At 32.2% G+C, this 20,390-nt stretch overlaps 1 protein-coding gene across 1 annotated transcript in view; it reads left to right on the top strand.

The window, feature by feature from the left end:
- Positions 1-20,390, top strand: part of ASPP (Ankyrin-repeat, SH3-domain, and Proline-rich-region containing Protein) — a 1,089,659-nt gene that overhangs the window by 283,887 nt on the left and 785,382 nt on the right. The window contains exon 4 of the mRNA XM_085948756.1: positions 1,903-1,992. Coding sequence (XP_085804882.1) covers positions 1,903-1,992 — 90 coding nt within the window. The remainder of the gene's footprint in view (positions 1-1,902; positions 1,993-20,390) is intronic.

Consider the following 20,390-nt stretch of genomic DNA (forward strand, 5'->3'; position numbering starts at 1 on the left):
ATTTTGGATTCGATTTTATTTAGTGTTCTTTTGTTTGACCTTTACTCCTATTAGAATTATTTTCATACTGCCATATTGCATTACACAGATATTTTAATATTAAAAATATAATTACTTATTATTATTTTTTAAATATCTAAGATAAATGTATCCACAAAGCAACCCTGTGCTTGCTAAGCCGGGTACTTCAGCTTGTAATATATAATATTTTCTATAAAAAAGGATTAGAACCTCAAATCTGTACATGGAAAAATTTAATTGGCAACACTTTTTAAACCACTGAAATAAAACCTATTCTACGATCTAAGCCGAGACCTTGTCTTTAAATATTCTGATTCTTAATATCAACCCCCTTCAATTAATTTTAATTAGCGATTCACAACGTTTTCGCAAAATTATAGGGCAGTTTTTTTCGGGCCGTTTATTTTAATTAACAATCAAAAATTCTATTCAACCCTTGGAATTCGCGACGCAAGAATTTAAAAATAAAAATGCCGAATTAATACGCGAACGAGATCTCGACCGACAATTATTAATTCTCTCGATGGAATAAAATATGAATTCGATTATATAGGTAGGTATATATTTTGGTGGTTCTTTCAATTTAAAACATTAATTTGTTAATTTTTAAAATCAAATTAGAAAAATGGCTTAACTAAACTCAATCCGTTTTAAAAATTCGAGTATAAATTTTATTCGCAAGTTTAAAAAAAGCTGTTGAAACTTTCAATACACGATATACGTATTTGAAAAAATCGATGAAAATGATTTTATACGTACCTACCTATTCTAAACATTTTTTTTCTTTTCAATAATAATTAAACATTGGTGAAGATTTGTCTGTATGTGGCCAAGACTAAGCGACATTACGTTATTTATAAATGTCGAAAAAAAAAACCATTATTTTCATTGGAGCTTTCCAAGCTCTTGGTTGAAACTTTCATGCGAACACGTTTATCGTTAAAAGTGAGCAAACGTGGCACATACAAAGCTACTTTACAATTTTATACATTTTTTTTGTATTTGTTTGTGTTGAGATTCTCATTCTGCCTTGAGTGGACGTAAAATTACCGAGAAAATGCATTACCGACAATTATAAAATACAAATACAAAAAAGTACATTTTAGTAAAACTCCTAAAAAAATTGGCTGGTGTGGGATTTAAATTTACATCTTTCACTTTGAATATAATAACATAATAATATTATAAGTATCTATATAAATATTAAAATAATAATTAAAAATAAGTTTATCGGTTATTCGGTAATGAAAGTCGACTATATTTATCGGTAAACCGGTTTACCGAAAACCGATATTGCATGCTCACTTTAAAATTAATCTATGATTAGCTACATAATGTTTCCGATAATGTCTTTGGACTTTTACCATGTTCAACCATGTTTTAAATTCAGTAACCCATTTAAACAATGTTGTAACTTCGCATAAAACTGTATCTGTGATCGTGGTGGACTGGACAAACCTCTTTTCCTCAATGAATTGTGAGAGTTATCAATTACAAACCAAGTAACATTATATAATATAAGTGTAATTTGAAATGTTGCTAGTTTAAAGAATTTAACATAAATAAAGATTTTTTTAAATATTACAGTCATTCATAAACTGATTTTCTACCAATCACGTTTACGTTCTTTTACAAAAACAAAATAAGTATAATGAATTCTCTACTGTACAAAAAGAGGATGAAAAAGTGTTTGATAGTAAAACAAACGATATAATGATTGATTTATTATAATACAGCTAAGTTAAAATAAGTAACGTTTATGAAAGGAACATGTTAATTATTGTGACTGAATTTATGGTGTCCATGTTAATTGAAAATGGTTTATAGTAACTTATGAAGAACTGTATCACTAATATATTTTTTGTATTGATTTACTTCCAGCACGTGTCCTTGGAGAGGACGAAAAGCCACTGGACATCCTTCTGGCTCAAGAAAACGGAGTGCAGTTTATTTTGCGCTACGCGAAAACTGGTAAGTCTAAAAAAATAATCTTATACTATCTAGATTATTTTTTTCTACAGGAAATATTAAGATATTTATTGGTTGAAATATTAGTGTTTTTACGAGGTAGAATTTCGTTATAATGGTTTTAAAAACATATAAAATAAGCTACCGCATTAGCTACCCTGATCATTTTAGTAATTTGTTTATTCTCTCGTGCGTTTATTTGTTGCAATTAAGGATTGAGCGACTAAAAAATAAATGTGTTAGTATGTACGTTATATTTAATTACGATGAAATGAATTAGTAGTTATTTTATTATATTTCTGAAGCGATAGTAAAGTACATTGGCGCAAATCCAGTGAATACTGGTTGAAATCCCGCTGGGAGTCGTAGTTTTTTCAAAAATATTTTCCTAGTAGTTATATAATATAATATCTGAGGTGTTTTCAAACTATGTTCAATAAAGAGTGTTTCATTGCCAAATCTTGTGAATTATTGGTTGAATAAAATATACTTAATTAAAGTCTCAGCAAGTGCGAGTACGTTATAAGTAAAATTTGGAGAGATCCTGAGACCGGTTAGTATTAAGGTAATTGATACTTTGATTTAAAACACAAAAGCCAAATAACGTATTTTGTGAAGCGCTTCAGATAAATAGGACTCAATTGGTAAAGCACATTAGTGCGAATCTAGTGGAGGTGAGTCTCGCTGAGTGTCGTATTTTTACAAAAAGTTTTATTTAGTTATTATACATAATATACCTGCCTATCTATTCTATACAAAAGAGTATCGGCGGCTATCGAGGGTAGTTTATCATATTTATATATTGAGTTACAGTAAGTTGGCCATCTAAACTGTCAAAACTGTCTATCTGGCTCTAAAAGTTAATACAGTCAAGAGAGGTGTTGCTAAAATATAGCACTTTCTGACAGTTCAGACGGTTAACTTATTGTAACAATAACCGTGTCAATACATAAATATGATAAACTACCCTCGATAGCCGCCCGATAGCTGCCGATAGCGGTCTTGTATATAGAATAGCGGTACTGTGATGGCAAATGGTTTATAAACTGCTGTTTACACAATTTTACATGAGAGCAAAAACAAAGTTTTGAAATCAGTCTGAAAAGAGTTAGTTTATATTAAGATATATTGAAGTATTTTATATCAAAATAAACGGAATTATCATCATCATCATCATCATCATCATCGGGGGCGCGACAACCAGGTTTGGGTCTTGGCCTCCTCCAACAGATCCCTCCACCTGTCCCTATCCAGTGTGGCCGCTTTCCAATTTGGTACCCCTAGAACACGGCAGTCATTGGCAGCTCCATCCAACCAGCGAATCTTTGGCCTGCCTCTTCTTCTACGCCCTATTGGATTACTGGACATCACTCTCTTTGCCGGTTCATTGTCATTCATACGGTGCACATGACCTAGGCATCGCAGACTCCCAATCTTAATTGATTGAACTGCGTTGCAATCTTCGTATAGCCCGTAGAGCTCAGCGTTATATCATCTCCTCCAATTGGTGCGTCCCTGATCGGTCCATATATACGGCGGAGAATTTTTCTTTCAAAAATGTTCTGGGCTTGTTCATTTCGCAGACTTAATGTCGAGGTTTCCGATGCGTAGGTTAGCACTGGGTTTACAAGTTAGTGTCTTGTAAAGAGTGCTTTACCCCAACATAAATCTCAAAAAAAATGAAGTTTTATTTTAAGCAAATATATTTTTTTGCCATATCAACTTTTTTTCAGATTTGGTCAGATACATATATCTTTTAACATTACTTTGTGACCAATAAAGTTGCAGCTCTAATATTTCACCACATCGAATTTGAAACATATTATGGAAGAAAACTTAAAAAGTGAAAAAACTGCAGTTATAACCGTCTGCCGTCAGAGTACCGAATTACATAAGATTGGAAAACATTAAATTGTGTCACATCAAGAAAACAAAATTATTAATTTTATGCGCTGAGGTGTTTTTTAAATTATGTTGGTAGATATTGCATTATGAACATATTTTGACGTAGATTTTTAATTTACTTGATAATAATTATTGTCGAAAATACTTTACTCAAAATTATGAAAAACGTGTAGTTTTTGAAGTTATACTTCTTTTGGCGCGTTTGGGAAAACAGATCAGAGTGTGTTTTTGGCATGTGACGAAGTTGCGCGCGCCGATGCAACACAAGTTATTATTATGCTTATAGTCATTTCGGTCTCGAGGGTACATGCGAATACGTAAAGTGTCGTTTAGTTAGTCGTTCAAAACAACCAAGTAAACAGCACGTGTTGTAAACATAACCAATATTTCTGCACTGTTAATTTATATTCATAAAACGTTATTTATATTGGAGTGTATATTTATTTTTCACTGTAAAGATTGTGTATCAAGATTTAAGGCTATATTTATGTAAGATTATTTATGTGAGTCTAATTATATATCAATATATAAATAAATTTTGTGAATGTTGAGTTGGTAAATAATTCAAAAATATATTAAAATTTGATTTTTTGTTAATTCATGATGGGCACTTCTGAATCGATTATAACTCAGGTAACGGCTTATTTTGTTTTGTAACGCCAAAGAAGTATAACTTCTAACGCGCGTACATAAGTGCACACACCGATTTTTTTTTTATAAAAAAGTCACTAGTAATAAAACTGAAACATTCCACTCGGGGGTGTTAATCAAAATTGGAAAAAGTCCGGCTTTTTTCGCTTCGTGAATTATGTACCTAATGTAAGCATCCCCGGTACATTAGTCTTATTAAAATTCGCCATACTTTCTTTTTTATATTCCTGCCGAAAGCACAATTTATTCGCGTCCTGAAAAATGAGAACACCTGTTGGCTGGAATAAGATTGATCGCCTGAGCTTTCCGAAAGCTCGTTTCACGCTGCGGCGTCAGGCTAGAAGTTAGAAGGGAAAGCTCGAATTGTTGCACAAGAGTTGAACTATTAGGCGACAAAAATCCTCAGCGGCTATACTTGATAATTTAAACATTGTAACGATATTGTTAATATTTCATATAAAATATTTTAAATGAAATTATTGTTTTAATAAAAATTAAAAAAAAAAATAAGGCACAGTCAAATAAATAATTAGAAGATAATGTTTTCTTTTCTTCTTTGACCATGTCCGTCACTCAGTGGCGAAGGGTGGATGTAGGCTGTTAAGATGTGCCATAAATAGTGCATATATGTTATTTAGCTGCCCTTCAAGTCACCAGAATCTGGTTGGCTTGAAGAACAGACCAGCTAGGTTGAAATTGTCCTGTGACATCTGCACCACGTAGCCAAGCCAGACCCAACGTCTGACAGGTTGTTTGATCCGCTCTCTTAACTCTTCGTTACTCCTAAAGTCATTTATTTTTAGTTAGATAATATAGCCACTTCCTAAGCTTAGGACTTGCATCCATGTCAAATTGCAACCCGGATAGTGAGCTTTATCGATTATGCTACCGCTACAAATAAAAATGAATAATGTATGATTATTTATTTATACAATCCACTTTGAAAGGCCTGCTTGGTTTAGTTGTATTTGTGCGTGCTTTATCATATGTGTAATAAATAATATTATATTTTTAAATTATAAATAGTTACTTCTGTTCTATCGAATGCTAGGGATTTTATTTATTAATTTAAATTACATAATTGATACATCAGATAGTATGGGTCAAAGTGATCCCAACCGTAGTTGTAGTATAATTTCGATCCGCGAACTATGTACGATATAAAAGTCCGAAAGTACTATAATTTCGAAAATTCGTAAAAAAAAGTTCGCAATAGAATTTACCTAAAAAAAAGCTCTCGTTCAAACACGCGCGTTAACATGATCTTACTCCCTACTTCAGTTATAGCTTATCAATTTATGGCTACGGCCGTATGTTGTATCTTAGACACTGGGAAATGCCAATAGAAATTGCGTATTTCAAAAAAATACTACCTTATTCTTAGGTCAATAATTATTATAGAGCAAACATTATTCGTAGAATGTTTATCACATTTGAATGGTCAAAGACATAGCTTATAATCAGTATCTTTAAAATTATCTTTAAATGTGTAAACCTTGCCCATTTTTTGAATAATAAAATGCCTTATTCTTGTCAAATTTGGGATCACAGAGATTATCAATATAATTTTTTATTGTATATATTTCACTGTAATAATGTCGACATAAATTTTACTAATGGTTTTATAAATGCTTTTAAAAATGAATACATATAAAAAATCTTAACACCACTTCATATGGACATGACATGGACTGAAATATGACTAATTTCTAAAACATTAGATCGAGGGGTTTAAAAGAATACTATTTTATGTGATAAAAATACTTTTTATAGTCATCAAATGTTTAAAATAAACATAAAGGATAAGGCTTCAAAATTATATAAATAGATTATCTACAACGTTTAAGGAATGTCCAGGGTTATGCTCTGAAAATACCATAAAAGCACCATTTTGACCTACGCTGAGCATGTGGGCCCTAAACATTTTAAATTTTTCTAAAAAACGAGTCGTTAATTACTTTAGGTGTAATTTTTGGAAAATGCAGGAAAGTATTGCGTACTATATTATTTGCCGAAATATTTGGAGGCTCTGTACTATAATTACACTTTGAAAATATGGCAACACTGATGGGTCTATAAGAATGATTTGGTTATTATCATAGTGACTATCTAGTATCTGTAATATCAACTAACACATTGAACGGCATATAAACATTTTAGACACGTTCACCTGCGACGGCTGATGATGACAACTGACGTTGATTAATTCCTTTGGGGTACGTAATGACTTAAACAAGTGTTATTTGAACGTCAAACTGTTTGACAAGCATTAACGTCGAGTCTCCTATCCAACACACATGTTTGTCAGTTTTCCCGATTTTGTAAAGTTAACATTGGTTTTAGAAGTTAGTTTACTATGTATGAAAAGCGGTTTGATTTTCAGTCAATCAGTGTTTGTATAAAAATATTATTTGTTTAAGACGACAGCTATATTTAAAAAATATATTAAACCTGAATAATATGTCAATAATATATGTTTTTGTAGATTCGACTTTAGAAAGGGAAAAGGGCGTAACCTTCAGTTTTTTCAAAATAGATTTTATTGCATAATAACGTTCTACACGACTAAAAAGATATAGGTCGTGTCCAAGGATGTAAGTTGCAAGCAAATTTATTATCTAAATTTAATGATTTAGCTAGCAATTTAAAAAAAAAGAAAAAAAGGAAGTGACGTGGGAAAAACCACTTAATTAATTCAATTTTTTAATTAACACAATGATTAATATCAGATTGGGGATATAAAAGCTAAATTATTAATTATCATGCACTTCAATATTATAGATATATATATTTTGTATTTTAACTTTGACCGAAAACCATAAAAAAAAAACGTTTTTGTGCCTCCTGTACAATTTGATTTGTGTGGATTACGCCATTTTCTTTTCCACGTCGATATACAAAATCAGTGTTTCTAGCTAAAAGATAATATTATTTAATGTTTACATTTTTGACAATTAAATAATATGATAAAATACAACTCTCACTCTATTACTTTCACAACAATATAACAAATAATTTATTAATTATCTTCATTTTTACATTTACAACCATTGAAGGATTTTTGAGTTCTCCAGAAACTTTTCATGACGATTAAACGCTGCAGCTTTCTTATTATGATGGACGAGCATCTTCAAGTCTTCTGTAAGGTAGTCCTGCGACCTCAGTTTTGGCCAGTATATGTATATGTACATAGGTCGCCTTGAAATCTACAAATTGTTAGATGCCACATACCAGTGGCGCACCCAGGATATAATATTGGGGGGGGCCCAAGGAGGAGAATGTAAATTAGTCCCATAGGCTCTTTTTCTTCTTCACAGCCTAATTTCACGTTTATCGGTCTTTTGTCTATTGCACTCTGTGTACCTACACCATGGTCCTAACATCCTGAAACGGGCCCTCAGGCTAGGATATTTGGCGGCCCCCTTACCTACCGCTAAGATTAAAGTCAGTGTGAAACACTAAATTAACGTTTTCCCAATTGTGTTTTAGTTCAAATTAAGGGTACTTATACGGTGAATTATTGGCGGTTTTTAATACATCTACTTTAATAATGGAGCTGTCGAGTATCGACACATAATAATCAGAAAATATATTGCACAATTATATAAGTAACTTTTTTTACTATTAAAGTTAATTTATGATGTGTGTTTATCTCACTTATCTGGTCAACCCGACACGCCGGGCCCCCCATAACCCGGGCCCCCAGGCTAGAGCTCTGTCAGCCCTCCCAAGCTATGACCTACACCACTCCGGAATTCGGGTGGACACGGAGAGTTTTTTTGACAGTTCCATTAGGGATTGGGGATAAATGTGCTGGTGAATTACATTCTGATAATTTTTATTTTGGGGGGTGCCAGGGCCCCCTGGCCCACCCCCTGAGTGCGCCACTGCCACATACATATAATATAACTTTACTAAAACATGATAAAAAGCATAGAAAAATTTATCTCATATACATACAATTACGATAAGTCAATAGGAATAATTGAAAGAATGATTTACGACCAATCTTTGTAAAAAACGTTTATTGAATCGACTTATAAAATATGAAACTTTCATATTATGGTATACCTATGTGATGTGTAAAACGTGATTTAATTAAAATTTCATAGGTATAAATTATTATTTTAATTATGCCTATGTAAAACTGGTAAGTATTACAACTTTGCTTACAGCCTCTATTGGCCTTAGAAGTGTTTCGAGGTGTTTTAATAGTCTTGTCTGACAAGAATCAGTCGTCAGTCGTTCGCTTAACTCATTGGGTTCATGCCCTAAATCAGTGATGTACCTTAAACATTTTTATCAGGAAAAAAACTACTATGTTCGTCCCGCGAAGCATTTGGAACAAAGTATAGTGTACCAGAAGAGCGTGCTAACCGATGACATCAAATCCATCATACATTAAGACAAATCATAATACCGTCATGTCAATTTTCATCCCTTTTGGTCATCACGAAATCAAGACTGTGTCCCCCGGACTCCGATCTACAGCAAATAAGTAAGTTGTATTTTTGTATTAGAAGAAGTTCTTCGTTATTCTAATTGAGTAGGCTTTACTGCGTATCAAAAGGTCAATATTCAAATACGATTCTTTTACTTTTATTTAGATTTGGCAGTCGGGGAGGGATGGGGGAGGGTTTCATCCCGAGAGTGCCGAGCCATTTCTACGACGCCCTTTCCGAAATAAGTTCGTTTCACTGCAAACAGACCTCTGTGACCAGTGACGTATTTAGGAATAGCATTTTTGTTATGTTGCTAGGCGAATAAATCGTAAACAAATTGAAGAATTTAATCTATAGGTTATGACGTTTACGTCTTTAATCATTTTTTTTTAAATAATTAAATAACCTTTTGCAATCTCAACACGAAAGATGTTAATTCGAATTTTATTTGTTATACAAAATAGAGTATTCCAGGGCAAACCACGAGCAATCCTTTCGCCCCATCGAATCTCTTTGTATTTTTGTATACTTGTAAATGGCGAGACATTTGAAATTTAGCCCGACATGTCAAAGAATCGTCCCGACCATAATAATGCATCGGTTTACTTGTCTTACATACGAATTATCATGTTTATTATTTATCATTTTGCCTTATTACCTCGCATAAAATTAGATCAAATGATATTCACTTTTATTAATATAATTTGTAGTAATAAATAAATAAGTAGACAATATTGGGTTATATCTGTATCATTTTCATCCTAGAGACAGAGTGCAAAGTTATGAATTATTAAATACTCTACTTACATACCTATCTTCGTGTGCTTTGGATAGATTTTTAAAATATGCGACACTGAACTATATCAAATAAAAGTTATTTATGAAGTCCACCGCTTTGTCAAAACAGCAACTTAATTAATGAAAAAATACGAATAAGTAGGAATACAAATATATTACTCGATGTTATTTTATTTTAAGAAGATTTTGAATAGGGGCTCATTACGCGAAAAAATTATAAACAATAATTTAATAATTTGATGATAAATAATTAAATAAAAAACAGTACATATAATATATTACTTATCTGCATACTGTATACGTTTTATGCATAGACATAGACCACGCGTCGCAGCAACCTTCAGCCCTCTCTGCACCGCGTGAGGCATACTCCGCCGTATGGCTCCTGCAATCGCAACGGCGAAAGGTAGGACAGGTGTGCGAGGGGGTGGGGTGACTGCAACGATTGTGATTAACTGCTATACAGAGGCGGAAAAGTTGCTGAGACGCGTGGTCGTTGTGTGAGGACAGTTTAAAATGAAAAGAAACCCCCTTTGGAACATTATTAAATTATGTAGATTAAGCACTATATTATTAAATTTTGATTTATTTTAATAATTAATAAAAGTTTGACGTCAGTTTTGAAGTTTTCATAAAAGTACACCAATTGTATAATTATAAAACCGAATGGTACAAATTATTATTAGTGTTCATTTATCAAGTGTGTCTTCATCGAGTATTTACTAAATTACATCTTACTATATAAATATTATGTTTTTAATAATAATTATCCACCTCTCACCTTCATGTTCTTCTCTTAGAATGATCGAAGTATATTATACTCAGTAAGTTTTTTCACTTGGTCCTTTCAGCAATCCAGTGCTCTTCGTCTACTTTGTATTATTCCATGGGTCTACTAAAACCACTCTTCAACAATGTGTTTGAATAAATAGCAGAATGTACCTTTAGACATGGATATTGTATATTTAATAGTCTATGGATGATTCATTGGTTTATTTTATATTCTGTTTAACTAACTCTAAATGAGTCGCTTGGAGTCATAACTCACATATTGCAATTTTGTCGTTTTTTAGTTAAATATGCCAAGTGATTCTAAATGAATTATCTATATACAGAAAAATAGTTGAGTATCAAAAGCCAATTTAAACCATATGAAAATCGTTGACAAAGTTCATTGTTGGTGTAATAATTTGCATATTTCAAAGAATAGAGTTTTGTCACCAACGCCTTCCTAACCAATCGGGGACCTCTATTTCTCATAGTATGCTGTATCTGCAACGCTATGAGTATTAGGTATATATATTAAAAAAAAAAAGTTATTCGACTCTCTCACTCATTATTATTCAAGAGAGTTCAATACTTTTCTTCTAATTACAAAAAATAGTGCAATGTTGGTTTTTTGCGATTATCTCAAAACTTGATTTTTGAAATATGTGAGTTATGACTCTAAGCGACTCAAATATTCGGTGCCATCACCACACTTCAAAGGTGTGGGATTCATGGTGTTGTAGATGAAGATGTCGATATTTGGTGGTTGCTTCGATGAATGGAGGAGCGAGTTTTATTTGCAAAGTAAACAGTCGGTACAAGCGTATGTTACAGTAGTTATGTTACAATACTTATGATACTGTTCCAAGGTCCGAGTCTCGGTAGAATGAGATATTGTGCGGAGCAATACAGAGCCTGAGATACTAACAGACTGGGAACTTATTTATATTCGAGTGACAAGTCCAATGAATTATGGCCCGTTATTTATTGACGTAGGTACTTACAATCAAAATAATATCTTGAAAAGAATATTTAGGAAATAATTATTATAATTGAGTCAGCTACTCTATATGGAGTTTATGTCATTGGATATAGCTCACTATGTATAAAATGGATATTGCGGAAATAATAATTGCAGTAAGCTATTTACTGAGTTTGCCATAATTGGACATTGGAAATGTATATTATCCACGACTCAACACAGTTGAAATATTATGTAAAATATTACATCACTCATATAAAAATAATGTAGTTAAAATTATTATCCCGCCAACTCAATCACAATTCAGCACTGTTGTCATCCAAAATCTTACATTTCGGCGTGGGAAAAAAGGTCGCGATCCAACAACCCTTGAATTCTAAGCAGCCACTTTGCCATCGAGTAACAGATGTACATTCAATCTGTTCAGATGTTTCCAGAGGTGGGCGCTGGTTTGAGCTGTTTACTCAGGATTAACTTTGAGGGGAAATTTGTATTTTTGAATAAAATATGCAACGCCGAGGGCGGCAAGGTGATACAATTTTATTCAGTGAAAGTTTTCTGTGTATTTACTTATTTCCACAGTGTTAACAATTGATATCCTATAAGGTTTTAGAAAGATCGCCTTGTAATGAAATGTATTTACAAAACAGCCTTTACGATTCGTATCCGAAAAGTCAGCTTACATCTACTTAGGCAAGTACTACCCTTAATCATAATTAAAATGCTATCCAATAGGGTGAAATTAAATATCAATTTATTATGCACCTATCTACTGTATAATATTTGGTATTAGCTATTTTGAATGGAAAAATGTAATAGGTAATAGTAGCGAAATAATGTGGGTGCCGCGGACGAAAAAAGCCTCATGTCCACAAAATCTGCTCTCAAAAACTGTATTATTATATTTCCTTTATTTATTTTCCGCCTCTAAGCGACACAAGATTTTCCTACCTTCACTGAATATCACTGTGTATACCCTTTAGTGAGTCCACAGGAGAAGGTGTGGTGAAGGGTTTACAAGGCTCAGCGCACATAACTCACAGTCGCAGCAAAACCTATGTATTGGTAAAGTAGCGAAAAGTTTTCATTTCGTTATCTCGGAAAGTAGATCGACAACATTTTTTTAAAGCTTTATCAAGAAATCGATCACAAAGAATTGATTGGCAAACAATTATTCAGACTGATATGCTCAAAAACTAAGAAAAAAATGGCCAAGTGCCGTCCACCTAACAAAGTCTCCAGTGGTGTAAACTGAATGATCCTTGGGTACTGTCACTCTGCAGTATCCTGCGAGGTCTGTAATAGTTAGTATGAAATAATATAATATTGTATTTTGATTGAGCGGTCGTGGCGCTCAAAAAATTGATTATTGTACTATCGCCCTACCATCCCAAGATAAATAAAGATAATCAACCTTTAATTTGGCATTTACAATAAATAAAAATATACACCCACGAAGGCCGAGCGGCTTAAGCGTCGGCACATAACGTTGTGGGTCCCAGGTTCGAATTCTGACTCTGGCTAGTTACACATATTGTTTTTCAATTTGTGTTTGAGTCAGAGTATGAACCTAATAGGTTAAGCAAGTGGCTAACATACAAATACAAACCTCCATTCTGTGGAGGCCCATATTATTATGACCTTATTAGGATCGGACGCGGTAAAAAAATGATGTCATCAATGAAACATAATAATGTCTGATTTCAAATTCAATTATAACATGATAAACCAGTCACATTTTCTGGCATAGATTGTGAAAATCTTAATATGTATTTGACCCTGAACCAAGGTTATTTTACCACGTTTTACTTAGTTCGTATTCTTGTTTGTCCGGTAGTTGTTTATCCTGTACAAATCTTGCAATCGATTTTTAACTAACTTCCCGACTAGCTAGACATTTGAATCTATTAGAATATATCAGAACACGATGCCGATGCATTCTTTTTAATACTTTTAGCCATCTTTGAGTAGAATTGAATTCATTTTCAGTTAATTCTGTTTTGTATGAAAAGTTATTTCAGAAGAAATCCGTAATCCAATCCACTATTATTGGTTGCTAAGGCGCTGGTCCTAGCAACTAAATTATTAATATACACGTGCGTTACTATGGAAATCAAAATGACATTTCAGTATTCTATATTTGTTTGTTTGTTTGTTGCAAAATAGCAAAAAAATGATTTGTTGACAATTGCCTTATTTGTCTTAAATTATTAATACATAGAATTGTCAAGTTTATATGATTCAACAGAAAATTTAAAAACGTGGTAAGTATATAAAAAGTTCGGTACAGTTCAGTTATGAGGAATACAGCGGAAAACACATTTTGAAAATACCTGATATACTGGATTATTTGTTAGTTTGGGTTAGTTTAGGTTAGGTTAGGTTGGGTTAGTGAAGGCCTCCGACTTCTTGACTAGCTCAGGCACTTGGAAGTGGAGGTTCATTAATGTGGAGGAACAGGCAGGAATCTCATAGACGTGGAGTAACCAAGAAGTTACGGTAGAGAAAGAAAGTCGATAACTCAAGAAAACACTGGTTAAACTTCATAACTGGTTTATTATCAATGTTGTTACACAATTTAACTTAAGGTCACCCTTTATTCAAAAGTTTATAATCAAATGTCAATGAAATAATGTTTATATGTAACTAGATTCTCGTTAAACAATCACAATAAGTCGAATGTCCAAATTATTTAACGTCTACAAGCCACAATTATCCAAAAGGAAAAGGTCTGAATTGTTCGCATCCGAAATTCACAAGTAAATTATGAAAAGTCATTTATTTAAATCTCGAAATTAAAAAAAAAACATTTGAAAACGTCCGATTTATTTATATCTCGAAGTCCACAAAAATAACCACATTTATTACTGATAAATTAAAAATAAATTCGAATATTATTATTTAATTATTTTAAAATTAACTTGATTATTATTAACTAATTATTTAACATTAACTTAATTATTTCTAATTAGTTATGCAGACGAGATCGCGTGGGTCCCGGGGCAACAAAGCGTCACAGAGACGCCCCCCGGAATCCAAAAGCAGACTGATGATCGGATTTTAGAACCTTGCCTTTTTATCCGTTAGGGGTGGTCGTATTTCTTACCCATTCAAACCGATACCGCCATATGCTACACATTTATATAAGGTTGACGGATGTCAGTCTATCAACCAAACATATAGTGATATCGATGTACACAATATGATTAATATTAATATTACTTTAATTACATTAATTACCATATACTATTATGCCCGTCCATATGTCCCACTTTATTATTTCGCTAACCCATTGCATATTACATTTCATTAACCATTATATTACAATTATACATTACCAATTATCTTACAACCAAATCATATTTTATATTTAATCTATCTTAATTAACCCTTTACCTAACCATATGATATTTAGTCAAAATTTAATCCTATTATCTTATTACCTATATGTACATGGTCTGTGACCGACTTATCTCTTCCACAGTTCACCCTGAGAAGTGGTGGGACTTGTCAGAGCAAACTGCGGGACTTCTACATATATTAAATATTGTTCTGCTTTGTCGAGGGTCGTAATCATCTAACCGATGGTACATTGACTACCAGGATCAGACCGAGCGGCTGGGAGGCACTACTCCTTATGGGAGCGCCCCCCACAGGGGCGGAAAATTAAGTGTGTGTCATTAGGTTAGGTTAACTTAACAAATAATCCAGTATATCGGGTATTTTCAAAATGTGTTTTCCGCTGTATTCCTCATAACCGAACTATACCAAAAGTTCTTTTTATCTTGTAATTATTTTCTTCTATGTTGTGCTACAAAAAATATAATTTTATTATATTAAGAGTTTCCGTTATGTTTTGCCCCATTTCGTGGCTAAATTTAATTGAGAAACGTTGTCCTAGATACATGATTTACCTGAGCTTTTTTGCGTAGTGACTAATGACAGGTAACTTTTGATATATTTAGATGAACAAAATCCATTCTAATTAATTTAGATCACGATTTCATTACGTACTGTCATTCATTATGAAACCGCGTCACGTCATTTGTGACGCAACAGCTTGCCAAGTTGATAAACAAGTTTCGCGTATTAGCATTCCGTCAACTGAGGCTCTAACTACATCACCTTTCAGGAAGCACAAGGGAAAACTTTTACTGACCAACTTTTAATTACAATAATAATGCAGATAAATATGTAGGCGTGGGCAACAGAAACTGAGGAGGGCTGTCCAAAAATATAGAGCATTTTATCAAGGAAGTTTTAATTAAAATGTAAAAAACGAGGTAATAATCTTATACAATATAGTAGAATATTTATGACATGCGCTGGATTTAAATCAGAACTAAATAATTACAAGATAAAAAAAACTTTTTATATACCACGTATTTAAATTTTCTGTTGAATCATATAAACTTGACAATTCTATGTATTAATAAAAACTTTTTATTGTACTTGATAGAAATACTGAATAAATAGAGAATACTAAAATGTCATTTTGACATTTCATATTGATTTCCATAGTAATGCACGTATATATTAATAATTTAGTTGCTAGTACCCCCTTAGCAACCAACAATAATAACTTTCTATACAAAAAAGAATTAACTGAAAATGAATTCAATTCTGATTAAAAATTACTAAAAGTAAGTATTAAAAGAATGCATTGTCGTCGTGTTCTGATATATTCTAAAAGTTTCAAATGTCTAGCTAGTCGGGAAGTTAGTTAATAATCTTCAATCGTCCAATACGATTCTTGGACAAACAAGAAAAAATTTATACTGGATACACAAGAAAAAATCTGTACCGGACAAATAAGAATACGAGCTAATAAAAACGTGGTAAAATGATTTTGGATTTGGAAGATCTTATTTTTTTGTTTTAATTTCTCCAGTATATTTTATACGTCTTTTCGTAGTCATTTTTAATAATAGTTTTTACACTAAAGCGATTTTGTACTTACAAAATAATATTTATGGTGTCCAAATAAGGTTATTTTGAAAAATTAGTACCTACGAGTGTTTATAAATTATAGGCCTCTACTTTTTTAGTTTTAATTTGAAAATATAATTTAAATAATATACCTATATTATTTGGGTCGGTACAAGTATATAAGTATTATGATTTTTTCCAGTACCAGAACTGAACTCCAGAACCGGGGTTTCATTTTTTTATTTAAAATCGAAACATTTTTAAAAATGTTGGAATTTCCACTTGAGGACCTCTTGTACTCATACAAAATTACATAAAACTATTATTCTCTAGGTATTCTCAAATACTCATGTTAACCGAAGGCGATTTAAAATTCCCTCAACAGATAGCTATCATCTATAAATTCAATTTCGCCCAATCATGCCCTCGATGGCCTAGCAGCTTACGCGTCGGTTTATAATATCGTGGGTTCCAGGTTTGAATTCTGGGTCTGGAAAATACCATATTGTTTTTCAATTTGTGTTTGGAGTCAGAGTATGGATCTAATAGGTTGAGCAAGTGGTTAACACCCATTACACGTAAAAACAACAAACTACCAATAAAAGCATCCGCTTTGTGGAGGCCCATTAGGATCGGACATGGTCAAAACAAAAAGAAAATAAATGCAATTATTGGTAATAATCATTATTAAATTTCATTCATGTAGTCAGAAGTACACTGCCCTTCTTAAGAAGAAGGCAGTAACTGACTCTCACATACTTTCGAGATAAATGACATAATGTGTTTTCTCTCAAACTTTAGTACTGTGAATTAATAAAAAATGGTGGTAATTTTTATTAGTAGGATGTTAAAAAACAAACAAAGTAATAATAAACAAGCAGTAACTGCAGTGAATAGGTGCAATTACTGCCTTTTTGCTAAAAAATGTATTATTTTAGAAGATGTCTATTTTTTCACTAAGGATTTTAACGGTATTTTAGTGATAATACTGATTTTAAAGTGAACAGAATATTTTATACACCTGTTAGTAGGGATTATGATCTTGACTTGAATATTATAATAATATGTTGAGAAAATTTAAAACCATCTTGAGTTATTGTAGGTATATTATATAAGAAAATCTCTGCTGTGTTGCAGATCACTCACCCAGTAAAAGAAAATCATAATTATGACGTTTTTACAAAACATATCGTAGTAAGCACATAATTTTTATATTAATTAATTATTTTAACTTAATTAATGTAACTACAAATGTGTACTATTTCGTTTATTTTTTAAGACACGAAAATGGTGCGAGAATAATTGAAATTACACTGAAAAATCTCATGTTTTTCCGTTGGAAAAAATCCTGTTAAGTAGAAAAAACATCAAAGAAAATCAGCGACGCGAAAATAAAATTCTCTCATTTTCATTTAGTTTCACGTCGGGGAGATAGAGACCGCCAGCAACCACAACCGACAAAACTACCGGTGACATCTATGAACATCACTTTAAAATAGTTGTAGTCATTTGGGAAAAGAGAGAAACGCTCGTTGAAAATAGCAACCAAAAAAATCATCCCAACGAAAATATTCCCTAATACGTTTTGTATTTGTATCTATGATACGGTGTTTTTGTTACAATTTTGGTTTTTGGACTCATAATAATAACTTTATATATATATATATATATATATATATATATATATATATATATATATATATATATATATAAGTATGTCTAAGGGCAGTTAGTGAATCAAACCGTCCACAAATTACCGGAGTTACCTGATCATTTCGACTTATTGGCTCATTTGTCACTTACTTGATCATTGTCAGGTATAGATTTATATGCAGTTGTGACCAGCTCGACGAGCTGGTACCGTAGGTACCTATAACTCAATTTGATAAGGTAAGTGATAATTTCGAAGGCAGTAAATAGGCTCCTATATACTTTTTTATCCCTGAATATAGAACGTGACTTCGTTGATTATTTCCGTTCATTATTAATCGCCTTTAGCTGATCGGAGAGTGCGACGTTGCCACTGCAAGGGAGAGGTGATAGGAAGGTGAGACGGAACGGGAACGGTGCGTGAAATTGTATAATTTCAATGATATGCGAAAATATCCTTTGCGTAAACTGCATAAGAAATATTTTTTACTGTAGGTACAGGTGCTGGAGACGGGTCCATTGTTTACACTTGAATGAAGTGACACCATTATCAAGACTATTCAGATAGGCCGTTTGCCTTTGCTTAAATACTATACGTATAGATGAAGACAGAATACATTTTCTTATTCGTTGAAACAATATTATGACTTTGTATACTTATTATTAATTGTAATATTATAAATACTTTGAAAACCCTAAGTGGGTTTTTAATGGATATCAAAATACTTTTAGTATTTTGATACTTTTTTGTTTAGTATTTGGACTAGAAGTCATTTCAAGCAACGTTTCGATTCTGAATTGTTGTCTTTCACGATATTGAGAGTATCCACCGCTCCGGAACTTGCCGCAAGTATACTATACTATATTATTTTATAGTAATTAAACGTAAAATAACACATATGAATCAAATAAAATTGACTTAGCACGCCGCGTTCGAACACGCGATCTCCGGATTCGTAGATGAGAATCTTAACCGTTCGTCCACGGAGGTCGTCAAATGATTTGAATAGCAAAAAAAGTGCGTAATAATTGTATAGACTACATTTTAGTAGATATGTGCTTAACTATAAGCATACTATTAAAGTTGAAATAAATGGCACGACCTACCAAATGTTTTATTTTTTGCTTGCTTGTATTGATCCAATATGAATACATAAATACACTCAATAAATAAACATCTTTGAATTAACCATTTCTTTTATTCAATGAATAATTCACAAGATTTTGAGAATGTAACATTCCATATATTGAACATACATAACTTGAAAACACCTCAGATATATACCCACTAGAAAAAATCATATTTGAAAACAAATACGAAACTCGACGAGATTTGAACCCGTATAACCATTGGTTAATGCATTTAATGCAACTTGGCGCGACATGGAAATATCGAAAATTATTTCCGACGAAAATAATTACGTATATGTAATCAAAATAATACCAATCACTTTACTTACACACACGCATCACTAAAAAGGTATTTTGTTTTTCACTTGAAAAAAACAAAAATTTTACAGTTCATGCACTATTGAAAAATGATGTGAAAAATGTTTTGTTTTGGTACCTGTATTTTTGACTGTATTTAGGGTTTTTAAGAAATTTTGGCTCTCATGTTTTTTCAAATATTGCATATTGGTTAAAATAACAAAAAATATAACTATTGATAAATAATATTATAATCTCTTGTTTTTTAATGATTTGGGTTCTGTAGGTAGATACATAAGCTAGATAACATTAAGATCTTCGTTGTTTTTTAGGTTTGCATTTATCAACAAAAGAATAGTACAAAACAGGCATAATCTTCACTGTCTGGAAAGCCCACGAAAATACTCTTGGTATTCCTCTGGTATGTATTTAGCGTTGTCACTAAATCACGATATTTTAATTTAGAAATATGATTTCTTTGGATTCTTAATTATTATAGGTATATCTGGAACAATAACAGGAATTCTTTCTATATTTCGTCGTTAACCAACTACCATAAAATCATTTTCTTCAAATGATGTTTATATAAAAAGAGTCTCTCAAAATCATCTCTTCAAACGTGAAACCACGCCATATTGTATATGGGAACTATTTTACCACACAATGTTTTTTTGTAATATAAATTAAATGGTGCGTTGGGTTATCATATTTAGATGCGAATGATTTAAAAACCTGAAACGTCATTGAGACAATGAATTTCCGCATTCTTTGACAAAATTACACCAGTCATTGAATGTGAAAATTCTCATCGTAGACAGTTTTTTTTTTGCTTTATTATGCTTTGGCCA

This window comes from Rhyacophila brunnea, unplaced genomic scaffold (assembly GCF_057557595.1).
Source record: "Rhyacophila brunnea isolate RB1 unplaced genomic scaffold, BYU_Rbru_1.0 scaffold_21, whole genome shotgun sequence".
Classification (NCBI taxonomy): domain Eukaryota; kingdom Metazoa; phylum Arthropoda; class Insecta; order Trichoptera; family Rhyacophilidae; genus Rhyacophila; species Rhyacophila brunnea.